The following is a 13,524-nucleotide window of genomic DNA, read 5'->3' on the forward strand; positions in this document are numbered from 1 at the left end:
TGGGAAGTCCACAAGCAGGACCTGAGCACAAGAGCCCTCTCCCCCCGTAGATTCCAGCAACTGGTGTTCAGTAGTATTGCTGCCTCCAGCTGTTGAGGCACAGCAAGGCTATCCTTGCTGGTAGCCTTTTGAAAGCCCTCTCCTCCATCAATTTGTCCAATCTATTTTAAAACCATCCAAGATGGTGGCCACCACTGCCTTTTGTGGGAACAAGTTCCATAGTTTTAACTCTGTGTTACATGAAGAAGTACATGTTGTGTGTTGTCCTCATAGAATTCCACAGGGAGAATGGAAGCAAAACTAGGATTGAATCTGTTTGTTGTTCGGGTCTGTCTCTATGTATTGTTCCTCTCCTTAACCTGTTCTGCAAGACCCAATTGAATTACCACCTTTTACATGGAAGCCTCAACAAGGATGGTCTTCCTTACTCACTGTACCAATAGCGGCCACCAATAGGGCAATTGCATGTATGTGAACTTGTGGCCCTCCAGATGTTGAACTACAACTCCCATCAGCCCTGGCTGTTGGCTGTGCTTGCTTGGGCTGATGGGAGATGCAGCTTAGCAATTTCTGGAAGGCCAGAGGTTATTTCAGTCATAAAATAAGAGGTCCACAGTTCTGGGACCATCACTGAGAAAGCCAACCTAACCAATCTTAACCGTAGGCAGCCAAGGAGGACCCCCCTTCCAAAGTAGATCTTAGCATATGCACCAGGATTGATCTGTTGAAGGCAATCTACAAAATATAGAGGCTACAGCCTGCTTAAGGGATTTTTGGCTCTGCTTTATCAGGGCTTGTGTTCATAAAAATACTGGAGAAAGCTCATTGCAGGCACTGATACTGGAAGAACTTCACAGCGAAAGAGATGGGGATTTTAAACATAGAGCTAAATATAGTTGTAATTTCCAGAACATCAGGAGAAAGTGTAGAGAGGGCTGTAAGAAATGTGGGTGGTGCTGATGGTAGCTCAGAATGATTCTGGTAAGGATGAGCCACGTCACCAGCAGTTAGGCGCAGGAGTAAACATTAATGGAAATATATGGTTCTGTAAAAGCGAAACCATCCACAGTTGGTTCTGGATGCCAAGTTCTCTCCCCCCCCCCCCACGACTTTCCTGCAGCTCTTAGTGCTGGGTGGGGGTGGCAGAGATAAAAGAGATGAAAAATTGATTGCTCGATTTGGTAACATTTCAAGCACTTAAAATACTTATTCCCTGACACCAGACTGCTTATGAAAAACTCGGCTCCATGAGGCGCCATTCTTAATGGCCGGCCCAGTTCCGAGGGCCTAGCGAAAGTAGGTTGCCCCACCCACTCGATATTTAAAGGAGGGGGGAGTGGGAGGACTAGGGCTGCATGAAAGCCAGTTTCCATAATTCATATTATGGACATTTCCACTAGGGAGCTGCTATCTCATGTGTACTTACAGATACATTTAAGAAAATGCATCCTCCCCAGCTTCTCTCCCTTGGACCATTTATGAGTCTCGGGTTGGACGAGCCGCAATGCTCCTGTCTTCAATTAAAGGACACCTTTGGGTTCATTATCACACAATTGCTCCCTGAGAAACCTACCAAATGCTCTTTTGGCAGCGAGCTTGGAAGATGAATTAGGAGGAAGTCTTCTCTGTAATGTCCTCCTCCTCCCCCCTTATTCCCCATCATCAGCATTTATACCTCCTCTTCCCTGTTGCATACCAACCGTCCGTCCATCCGCCGCCCCCCCCAGCTTTTCTTCTCTTCTGCCCAAGTGGCTATTACCATTCCCATCTTTCAATATGTGCCTCTCGATTCTCTGGAGGTGTATTGAAGAGATGCCATACCCAACCCCTCCTTTCTTCCGGCTTTCAACCGGGGCCCCGAGTTGCCACTTTTGCAGATGGGGTCGTGTGTGTGTGTTTTTAAAAAGAGCGAGTGAACAGATGCCAGGCTGGTTGGGGAGGTAAATGGGTGGGGCGGGGGGGGGGGAGAGAGAAGAAGATGAAGCTTGATAGTGGGTTTCATTATTTTCTTTCAGAAAGTCAGGGTATGACCTAATCTGGGTTGGGAAACCAGTTGAAAAGTTTCTCTAATCCCAAAAAAGAAAAAGGGACACATTCGATCTAGATTGACAGAAGGGGGGGATTTTTTGGGGGGGGGAGGGAGGATAAATAAGGGGACAGACATGCACACACACATGCACACACACCAACATATATAATTTTATTTGTATGCCTCCTTTCCATAGGTCAAAGCATGCTCAAGGTGGTTTACGACATGAACAGAACACATTACATGATAAGAAAAGCAGTCATAAACAATAAATAAAACATCAAAAAACAACAACACACAACCAAATCCATTTTCTCTCTCTCTCTCTCTCTCTCTCTCTCTCACACACACACACACACACACACACACACAAACACACAGCTACTAAGAGTGGTAATGATACAATTATCTTCAGGAAAGGAGTTTTATGCCAAGAACTCAGGGGGAATACAGCAGCATTTTGCAACGTAATCTGAGCCACAACCAACCCATGGAGGAAGACTTGTTGGGTTCAATAGGGTTTACTTGCAGGTAAGTGGGGCCAGAATTGCAGATCTGAAATTAGGAGGGTTCTGGCTGGGAAAGGAGGGGGAGAAATGAGAGTGGTAGGCAGAAAAAAATGCCACCTTGTTCCCCAAGTTTGAGTTGCAGAGAAGAGAAGCAGGAAATCATCTGAGGTTTTTTCGCTTATAACATGCCTCCTTTTAGCGAGATGATTCCTTGCTCTGGGGCTGTTCCATAACCACCTTACTTTGGGGCGGGGAAAGGAGAGACCACGTTTGCAGCTCTGCGGTTGCAAGAGAACCTAGGTGTGAAATTTCAGCACAGTTCACAAAGAATTAAAGGTTTGATTGGGAGCTAACAGCACTATAATATAGCCTTTAAAAAAGCTAGTCACACACACAAACCCACAAAAAAAGAGAAAATAGAGAGGATGGGGAGGTGTACTTTTTTTTTTTAAATGCTGCTTTTACATGACATCTTTTTTTTTCAGGTAATGGAGCAGTGATAAAAAACAGACTTTTAATACTTAACCCACAAGTTTCCTTGTGGATTTGCTTTATTATAGAGAGAGTGTAAAATGCAACTGTCAGTCAAATAAAAAGAACAATTTTTCATTTGTTTAAAACACATCATGCTCAATATTATCCAATTGCATTTACCTATAGTTAGACATTTCAAGCATTATAAAGAAATCAGGGAGGGGGAAGGATCCTAGAACAATAACTTCAGTACAGTTCAAAACGGAATGTCCCGCAGGTCAATTAAAAATGTCAAGAAAAAATAGCTTTACTTCCCATTATTATTATTTTTTTCTCCTTTAAAAATACACTGTTATCTGTACAAGAAAACACTACAAGTAAACATTGGAAACCATAATATCCCTTTTATTAAATCAAAAAAGTATTCAGCGGCATACCTGGGGTTAATACTAGATTTATTTTTTTATTATTTCTCTAGGTAAAATTTCGACAAATATTAAGATAAGAAAATACTTATAAACAAACAAAAAAAATTGAGGGGTGGGGAAAAGCAAACACACACACACACCCTGGAATTAAAAAATAGTTACTACTATTTTATATGACTTAATGTTCCACAGTGTTTGTTAAAAGTACTAATAATAGCAGTTTTATCTTAATATTAAAAATAAGAGTATTTATTTCTGAAATAGACAAAAAGTATTTTGTTTTTGTGTGTTTTTTGTTTTAGACAAAGCTTGGAGGTCTTAGATACGCAGATGCAACCAGAAAATGGAGAACATGGAAAGCAGAATAAAATTGCTAAAAAAAATTAAACACATCTTTTTATATTACCCCTTTAGATCTCTAAAAATTATACAGCCCCCCCTACAAAAATTCCCCCCTTGATAACCAGCCTGACAGCAAACAGTAACTGTCTTGATAAAAGAATTCACACAATTAATTACAATAACATACCATAGTTCAGTTTCTTTTCTTTCTTTTCTTAAAAATGCAATAAAATAAAAAAGAGCCAAGATACAAGAAATTAGAAGTCATATATTTAATGAATTTACATATTTAAGAATATTTAAATACTGTTTTTCAAAAATTTCTTTCTTTTTTTTAATTTGTTACATATCACCTAAGACTTCCAAGCCTTTTTTTGTTACAACAGAAAAGATTTAAACAAGGTGGAAGAAAGGGGGGTGGAATACACACAATAAGAGGTGGGGGGACGGGGACTAAAAACACTTGTTGAAATGTCACAGCTCTGGGGTAAGATTTGATGATGGTTATTCTCTGGCTTCTCCCCCCAACCCCAAAAAAGGACCCTGGAGTTTCACTTATTTTCTTACTCTCTCTCTTCTTTTCCTTATAAATTTGGAAAACAAACAAAAAAGCCTCCCCAAAATAATTAACATTTTCCCCCAAACAGATTACCCAGCAAAGTCCATAAAGTTAAGTACATTACTAATTGTTCCTGATTCTTAGAAAAAAGTTCAGTGTAGATTATCCTAACAACTAGTGTTTCACCAAAAAAACCAAAGCAAGATTTCTTCATCAAAATGGTGCAAATCTAGAAACCCTCTGTTACAAAAAGGTTTGTTTCCACAATGATTCCGAGAGAGCAAGAGAGAGAAAGGGGGGGGGGCAGGGAGGGGAAAATAACAAACAAAGAGCCAAGGATGTTGTTCTACTGCTCCTGCAAAGGGGGGGAAGGGGGGGAGGGAAGAGAGAGACAAAATGAAAAACCACTGTTAAGAAAGAACACTTTAAAGAACATTTTAGAACACAAGAACCACCTTGCTGGAGCAGACCGGGAAGGCACACCTAGTTTAGAGGTGACTAACCGGTGTGGATTTCCAGATGTTGTTGGGCTGCAATTCCCACCTGCTCCAGTGAGCATGGTCGGTGCTCAGGTGTGATGGGAACGAGTCTTGCAGCAGTTAGAAGGCCACAGGGTCGCCCTTCCCTGATCTGAGAAACAGCTTCCCTGCTGCATGCAAGAGGTGGGATGATGCCTCTGTCTGGAAGAGTCATTATTTTGGGGGAATGGCAGCAGCTCCCAGCCCTACGTGGAGATGCCAGTGGGCATCGAACCTGGGAACTTCTACATACTATCTGAGAGCCAACTATCTGATTTGTAGAAGACACCTGAAGACAGCTCTGTAACAGGGAATTTTAAATGTTTGATGCTTTAGTATGTTTCAACATATGCTGTGAGCTGCACAGAGTGGGTGGTTTATAAATTAAATTAAAATAAATAAAATAAAAATTCAAAGTAGATGCTCTACTACTGAGTTACAGCCCCTTGGGGTGGGGGCTATAAGGCAGGGGAGTGGGCAAGAGCACCCCCTCTTCTCCAGTTAGCAGACATCTACCACTGGCTTCTGCACAGAAATGTAGGGGGTGGCAATTCTCAAGTATTCCATGCTACCTCACACCACCTTAAAAAGCTAAAGTGTACAAGCAAAGTGTGACTTCAATTTCAATTCAGAGAAGAGGAGTGCAAACAAACCTCAGCTCTCAGAAAATTTGGGAAAACAGAAAATCAGCTGCTTGCCAGCAGGGAGCCCATTACTTGGAAACACAAGCTGCACTATTAACATTCTGGCCTTTGCTTTCACCAGGTCCAGAAGAGGCTAAGCCAAGTTTGGAAAACTTCACGTAAGAAGAGCCAGCTGAATGAGGCTAACGGTCCTTCTAGTCTAGCTTCTGGTTCTCACAGTGGTCACAAGGATGCCCGTGGGAAACAGGATTTGAGCACAAGCTCTCTCTCCTCCTGCAGCTTCCAGAAACTGGTATTCAGAAGTGCCACTGCTTCTGTGGAGGCAGAGCATAGCCATCATGGCAAGTAGCCATCGATAGCCCCTCTCCTCCATGAATTTGCCCAATCCTCTTTTAAAACCATCCAGGTTGGTGACCATCACTGCCCCCTGTGGGAGTGAGTTCCACAGTTTCACTATGCCCTGTGTGAAGAAGTCCTTTCCTTTCATCTGTCCTGAACCTTCCATTGTTCAGCATCACTGGCTGTCCATGAGTTCCATTGTTATGAGAGGGGGGGGCGGGACCTAACTTTCAAGTTTAAACGAAGTTAAACTTTGGTAAACTAGGTTTGGAAAGCAGTCACCCCTTCCAGAAAATGTTTCAAAAACTGGGAGGTGATTCTTTGGGAGCAGGCAGTTGCTGATATGTCACAAGTGATCTTGTAAGATACACAGAGCTGGTTGTTTCTGCAAAATTATTTCATGACTAAACTATGCAAGGAAACAGCTATCAGGAAGAAGGGTGTAGATACAGCAGAGAGAAGCAAGACCCACCTGGTTGTGGGCCTGGCCTTGCCCTAATGTCTGCCCATAATAAGCAGCCTGCTGTCTGTAATACTCTGCCCAGGCCATCGTGTAGTCAGGCTGGGAGCTGGCTTGAGACACAGCAGTGGCAGCGTGACCTGGAGGGATAGGAGGTGGAGAAAGAACAACAAAGAGTCAAGCGTCAGCGGAAGCAAGTAAGAAAATACTCAAATGCACCCACCAAACCCTGATCCCGCCCCTTTCCAAATACAGGACCCAGGGCAGGCATCCTTTAATTATGATTAGTATCCCCCCAACAACCCCCAGGGTTAAGATCCCAAACATGCACAGTAAGCACGTCCTCAGCCCAGAACCTTGGAGAGCTACTGACAGTGTCTGACTCAGAGAACATCCGCTTCTTATATTCCTACTTAAATCAGACTCACGAGGACTAGAATCTTTATTTTTAGGAGAAAGGCTACAACACTGTGGTAGAGCATCTGTTTTGCAATACAGAAGGTGCTAGGTTTAATCCACTATGGCTCAGGTCCCAAATACCTGGAAGATTACCTCCATACTATACAGAATCTTTCTTGGTTGTTAAGACTAGTTGCAAGAGAAATAATGAGAGCAGAGAAACCCCTTACACATTGCATTCACAGACCTGATGAAGGCCTTTGATCTAGTCAACCAAAGAGACTCTTCACATAGCTTAACAAGACAGTATCTCCACATAACCTCCACAAGATCATTGTGTCCTTCCACAAAGAACAGGTGTAGCACCGTCCAGAAATCCAGCTCATCTTCCAGTGACTTCCCTATAAAGAGTGGTTTGAAGAAGGGCTGTGCTCTCAACCCCATCTCCCTTTGACATATTCTTCTTCTTGTTACTTTCACATGGCTTCAGTTCAACTGCAGACGGTGTGTACATCCACTCAAGGAGCAATGGGGGTTTGTTCACCCTGGCAAGTCTCTGCACCAAGACAAAAGTGTTGCGGGTCCTCATCCGAGATGTTGTTTGCAGATGATGCAGCCTTGACAGTGCACTCTTGAGGAAACTACAGAAACCATCTATCATTTTGCCTGAGTCTTCAGGGAGTTTGGCCTCACCATCAGTCTAGTGAACACCAACATTTTGGGTCAGGATGTCATCAGCACTGGCGACCACACGCTTGAGGTGGTAGATGGTTTTGTCTACCTGGGCTCCACCATAACCAGCAACCTCTTCATTGATGCTGAGCTAGACAAGTGTATTGGCAAGGTAGCTACAGCAATGGCTTGCCTCTCCAAAGGTATATTGGAGAATATGATGCTAATGTCCAATACCAAGATGAAGGTCCACCAAGCTTACATATTGAGCTTTATGGTAGTGAGACATGGGCAGCTTACACCTGCCAGAAGTGTAGCTTCAATGCCTTCCACACGCACTACATCAGGGAGGTTTTGGGGATCACATGTCCAACAGAGTCTCAAAAGAATATGTGCTCTTCCAGGCAGGCTCCCAAAGGATGTGTTCTACAAGGAGCTGGTGTCAGGCACTAGGTCTATTGGCAGACCAACTCTGTGTTACAAAGATGTCTGCAAATGTGAACTGAAGGCTGACAACATCAACCCTACCATGTGGTAATCCCTTGCAGATAACCACAGTGCCTAGAGACAGTCAGGTCATACATCAGTAGCAGAGGAAGATTGAGCACTGGGAAGAGTGTAGAGAGAAGAAACGCCATGGTGCATCTGCAGCAGCACAACCAGACACATTCATTTGCCCCAGCTGCAACAAAACATTTTTCTTCCGTTTCTGTTTCTACAGCCACAGAAGGAGCTGTAACTCTCCAACAGTTTGACTTCACCCCCAAAGGAGCACTCTTTCATTGTCTTCTGAAGTAGACTGGGTGCCCACAAGAATGTTGTGGATGTACTTCTTCATCCTGGGTTTTTGAGATGTATATTTTTGGAATCCAGCTTATTTCTGTAGTGGCAAGTTGCTTTAAAGTGCTTTTAATTTTGTGTTTTAATTCTTGTAACCCACCCTGGGACCTTAGAGTGAAGGATGGGTAAACTAGTAATAACAACAGCCCACCTGTCCCTGTAACCCTGTGAGGAAGGCTAGGCTGAGAGGTAGCGACTGACCCATAGTCACCTAGTGAGCTTCATGGCCAAATGGGGATTTGAACCCTGGTCTCTCCCAGGTTCTAGTTCAACACTCTTAATTACTGCAACACCTCCCCCAAACTCATTTTCACTCACTCTGTTTCTTGTAATAGTCCTCCCACGCCTTGCTGTAGTCTGGTTGGCTGTTCTGCTGTTGGCTCTGTTGACCTGTACAAGACACCGTGGAGAGAGAAAAAAAGGAGAAGAAAGAATAATGGGTGGGAGGTGCAGAGAAAAGTGCTTCTTGCACTTTGGGGGTGTTATTGGGTTGTTTTTATTTTGATTGTGTATTTTGCGGTTTTATATTTTGATTTTATTCTGTGAACCACCCTGAGACCTCCGAGTATAGGGTGGTATATAAATTCAATAAATAATAATAATAACACAACACAACACACACAACACTAGCCCTGCGTGATAGGCAAGTAGGCCCCCAAAGTAGCTCATGGTGGAGAGTGTACTTCTTCCAAGCATATAATACCAGGAGTTCTCTACCACAACCTGCCCTAGTTTCCTAGTAATGCTAAGCTATACCATAGCTAAGCATCCAGCTTGGATGGCTTTGAAGGGGGATTAGACAAATTCACAGAGCATAAAGCTATCTACTTTAACCACTGAATTATGAACCTTCCTCTAAAAAAGCAAACCAAGGTTGTAGTCTTCATAGTTCTGAATAAAGGGCTAAATTAAACAGGAGCACAGGGAGCTGGCTGTTAATGTCTGGCCATTGGTTCATCTAGAGCAGCATTGTGTACTCTGACTGGCAGTGGCTCTCTGGAATTTCAGACAAGCATATTTCCTAGACTCACCTGGAGATTGAACTTGGGACCTTTTGCATGCAAATGATAAGTTTAAATGCTGAGCTGCAACCTGACTACCAGTCAGGAGACATGCCCAGAACAGTGTTTATGGAGAAGGCTTCCCTCTAAAGAGCTGGCATTCATGATTTTTAATGGAAACGGGGCAATAAAAACTAACAGCACCTTCTGACCACCTAACTACGCCACACACATCCTGTTGGAATGGGAAGTTTTTGAAGCAGGGTGGTTGTGTGGTGGGGGAAGAGGAGGACAGTGATGTGCAGGGAAGCAAAGTCCTAACTTGAAGAGTGTTGAGGGCAGTTAAAAAGGACTTGACCAAAGCATTCTCTTCCAAGGAGAACGACATAGAGTCTGCAGCAAGGTTGATGGGACACCGTGTTCCATGGCAAAGTGTTTTCACCCCACCTAATTTACTGAAGGGGGGGAAAGTAAAATCTAGAGGACATGTGGGAGAGGGCTGTGGGGAGGAGAAGGTGCCCCCTCTGCTCAGAGGCAGAAGGGGAAAGAAGCAGGTACTTGTTAGTTCTGATGAGCAGAGCTCTGAGCACGATTCAGTCTCAATCTTAAAGACAATGGAATTATTAGGGTGGGGAGAGTGGGAAGCCCAAGTTAATAGGCTGCTACAGATATGCCTAACATGCAAACCTGAGCTCATGGTTTGTCTTGCTCCAGACAAACCAAGAGCCTAGATCTGGACGTAGGGTTAAGCTAAACCATAGCTTTGGTGTGAGTTGTGTGGCAAGCAGGATGACCGGAGGGAGAGGGGGAAGGAATGAAGTGGCTGTGATTTTTACAAGTTCCCATATGCACCTGCTTAGCCAAAGTTTAGCTAAAGTGCTAGTAGATAACTGGGCTGCCGCATGACAGGGAACTCCAGATATTGTATGCGTGAAGTCATGCTTCCTTTATGAGTCCCAGGGTGGGCAGCCTGCAGCCCTCCATATACTATTGGATCATGACTCCCATCAGCATAGCCAATGGTAAATGGGAGATGTAGCCCAGTGACATATGGAGAGTAAAAGGTCCCCCACAGCTGAGCCCAATCAACTTAAACGTGGGCGATCCTTGCACCCGTCCCCTTGCAATCTCTACAATTACAATACACTTACTTGGAACCTGCTGCCCAGGCTGCTGCCACGTCGGATAGGTGCCACCCCAACCCTGCGTCATGAACGCCTGAGGACCGCTGTGGAAGACAAGGCCATTAGCAACAGAGGAGTGAAAGGTAGTCCAGGCACATTGGTGAGTTGGGATTAAAGTTTGTTGAAAAGTGTTGAAACAGACCATGCTGTGTAAGAGATTAGGTGTGGACAAGTTTCACTACTGACACATTGGTATAAAAAGGCGCTGGTTCCAGTGGAGTATTTTCTTAGAACCTTTCCCATGCCCAGATGCTGCTGTACTACAACTCCCATTAGCCCCAGCAAGCATGGGCAATAGCCAGGAATGGTGGGAGTTAACTCAGGAGAGCTAACAGTCTCCCAACTTGATTTAAGTCAATGGTAAAACGGCCTCCTGTCCAACCAATAATCCAATGGAAGGAACCAATGAGATTTATGACAGGGAAGGGAAGCCCATGCTATGTTTATCAACCTTCTAAGGCTGCCTGTGGCTACAGGCATCCCACTAACACTTGGGAGGGCCACAGTCCCTGCCCCCAACTCCCATCTCCCAGAGCCTCAAAATTACAGGCTGTAATTAAGTTCATCAGGGCAGTGCACAGACTTCTTGTTCTTCTGTAAAAGCATTGCAGACCAAGGATGCTGCTCAATGATAATCACACCTACAATCCTATTTGATGGCGGGGGAGCAGCCTAAAGGTGAAGGGAAAGCAGGCAAGTAAACTACTTACTTTTGGTGAGGTGTAGCAGGTGCCTGATTGAAGGGGCTCTGGCCAAAACCTCCAGGACCACCCAGACCAGTACCCTGGAGAAAAAACAAACAGGTAATTTATTCACCACTCTGTCTGGACTTAGTGAGACTGCACCTGAGATTTAAGGTGCTGAGGAAGGCTTCTCAAAATGAAGAATTTAATTCTCTTTCATGTTTACAGATTTATATACAGCTTCACAGTCAGAGGGTGTTCAAAGAGGGGTACAAGATAAAAGTAGGATAAGCAATGCAGAGCCCACTTTATTAAAAAAACAGTGAAATCATTCCCTGAAACCTCTAAGAGCAATAAATCCCTATATTATGAATTCTAGAAAAACAGTAAAAACCCTATCTGCATATATGCAATTAGTATTACGTAAGGGATTGGGCCACCCACTGGGTAAGGCCTTCTCAAATAAAAATGCCTTCAAATGGGCGCCTGAGCATTGTGACGTTAGTTGCCTGTCTGATCGCAGCTGGCAATTAATCCCAGAGTTCTTCTGCAAGATGCATAGGACGCGCTGAATGGGGCTGTTGGGTTTCCCCAGCACTGGCTCTAGGCCTCAGAACAGTTTCCGCATCTGTACAATGGGAACAATGGTGCCCCAAATCACTTACTGGGACTCAGGATGCGGCAAAAACACCAACCACCTTTGCAAATTAAAAAAAAGCCTCAAGTACTGAAGGAGAATGACCACGGTGGATGTTTTGATCCTGGTGGGGGTTTTTATAGGCAAACTCCGGACCTCCATATGTTTTGGTACTACAATTCCCATCATCCCTAGCTAAGAGGACCGGAGGTGAGGGATGATGGGAATTGTAGTATCAAAACATCTGGAGGGCTGGAGTTTGCCTATGCTGTTATAGACCAATTGGATGGTGATTTGCAAGGAGTTGGACTAGATGGCCCTTGGGGTCCCTTTCCAACTCTACAATTATATGATTCTATTATTTCAATACTTATCACTTTTTTCTAGCTGTATACTGTAACAATGACATTGTTTTGCTAGTCTTGTTCTTCATTGGACTGCAATTTCCAAAATACTTTTTTATTTTAAAAAACGAAGAAGAAAGTAGATGGGGAAGGAAACGCAACTTACACCAACTTTCTCATCTATGAGATGTCTCGCAAGCTCAATCTGCTGGGAGATGCCCCGAATGGTGAATATCCGTACATTAGGGTCGGTGTTGGGAGGCGGGTTTCTCTGGAGCTCTACATGGGCTCCAGAATGTTGGTTTATGCTCTTGATATTCTCTCCCCCTGCAAAGAAGAAAGAGGGGAGGAAGAAAAAGGAGATGGAACCTGATCAGACTTTTACTTATATATTCAGCAGCTATCGTGAATGCATGAAAGAGAAGGAGGAAGGTCCTCATCACACTGCCATGTCCTTCAACTATTTTGGACTACAACTCCCATCATGCCCCAGTAGCAACACACACACAGTAATAAACCAATGTTTCCCAACCTTTTTTGGCCCACCACCCTGCTCTGTGGTTCTATAAACTCACCCCAGTTCCCCCTATAAAAAGCGTTATTCAGAATAGCAGTTTGTACAATCCACTAAGAGAGCTAACAACACAATGAAATTCAAAACAGTAACAATTAATGGCACATTTATTCAAAACACAGTTAAAACTATTTAGTTTTAATTTACCCAACGTAATTGATTAAACCGATCCAATGATGCCCCCTTTTCAAATAGTCATTTACATCTCCAGATCCCACTGCCACCCATTTGCCTCTTAGTGCCCCCCTGAATCTGGCATGATAGTAAATTAAAGAAGGGCTGTATGCTCAGTGGCAGAGCACCTTCCTTGCATGCAGAAAGTGCCAGGGTTAATCCCCAGAATCTCCAGGTAAGGCCAGAAATGTTTGCTGCCTGAAACCATGGAACGGTGCTGCTGGTCACTGCAGGCAATAGGCGTAGGTGGACCAACAGTCTGATTCAGTAAGGTAGCTCCCTATGTCCGTATTTAAACCAGCCCTCAATTCAGAACAATGAGGACTGGAATCATAAGTTCATTTTTAGGGGAAGGACCACAGCTCAGTGGCAGAGGAGCTGCTTTGCATGCAGAAGGCCCCAGGTTCAATCCTCACTGGAATCTCCAGGGAGGACTGGGAACATTCCCTGCTTGAAACCATGCTGCCAGTCAGTGTGGACAATACTGAGAAAGATGGACCAGTGGTCTGACTCAGCATAAAGCAGCTTACTATGTTCCTGAACTGGTAGCCAGTGCAGATTAGAAGGAAACTGGTAGGTTAGAAGAGAGCAACCCCTCAGGGGACCTAATCCGCAGCTTCCTTTTGTAGGTGAATAAGCAGGTGAACGGACACTGGTGCAATTAGCTGCTCCCTCACGGTGAACTCATGCACCCAGAGCACAATTTATCCCAGC

The 13,524-nt window shown here is 44.1% G+C and overlaps 1 protein-coding gene across 6 annotated transcripts in view; it reads right to left on the reverse strand.

The window, feature by feature from the left end:
- Positions 1-3,047: 3,047 nt before the first annotated feature.
- Positions 3,048-13,524, reverse strand: part of FUBP3 (far upstream element binding protein 3) — a 63,481-nt gene continuing 53,004 nt past the window's right edge. For all 6 annotated transcript variants that reach the window (XM_053374453.1, XM_053374451.1, XM_053374449.1 and 3 more), the window contains 6 exons: positions 12,229-12,389; positions 11,109-11,182; positions 10,366-10,442; positions 8,532-8,603; positions 6,315-6,442; positions 3,048-4,696 (listed from right to left, as the gene is read on the reverse strand). In XM_053374453.1, the coding sequence (XP_053230428.1) occupies positions 4,688-4,696; positions 6,315-6,442; positions 8,532-8,603; positions 10,366-10,442; positions 11,109-11,182; positions 12,229-12,389 (521 nt within the window). In that variant the 3' untranslated portion in view covers positions 3,048-4,687. The remainder of the gene's footprint in view (positions 4,697-6,314; positions 6,443-8,531; positions 8,604-10,365; positions 10,443-11,108; positions 11,183-12,228; positions 12,390-13,524) is intronic.

Source organism: Podarcis raffonei, chromosome Z, assembly GCF_027172205.1.
Source record: "Podarcis raffonei isolate rPodRaf1 chromosome Z, rPodRaf1.pri, whole genome shotgun sequence".
In the NCBI taxonomy this organism is placed as follows: domain Eukaryota; kingdom Metazoa; phylum Chordata; class Lepidosauria; order Squamata; family Lacertidae; genus Podarcis; species Podarcis raffonei.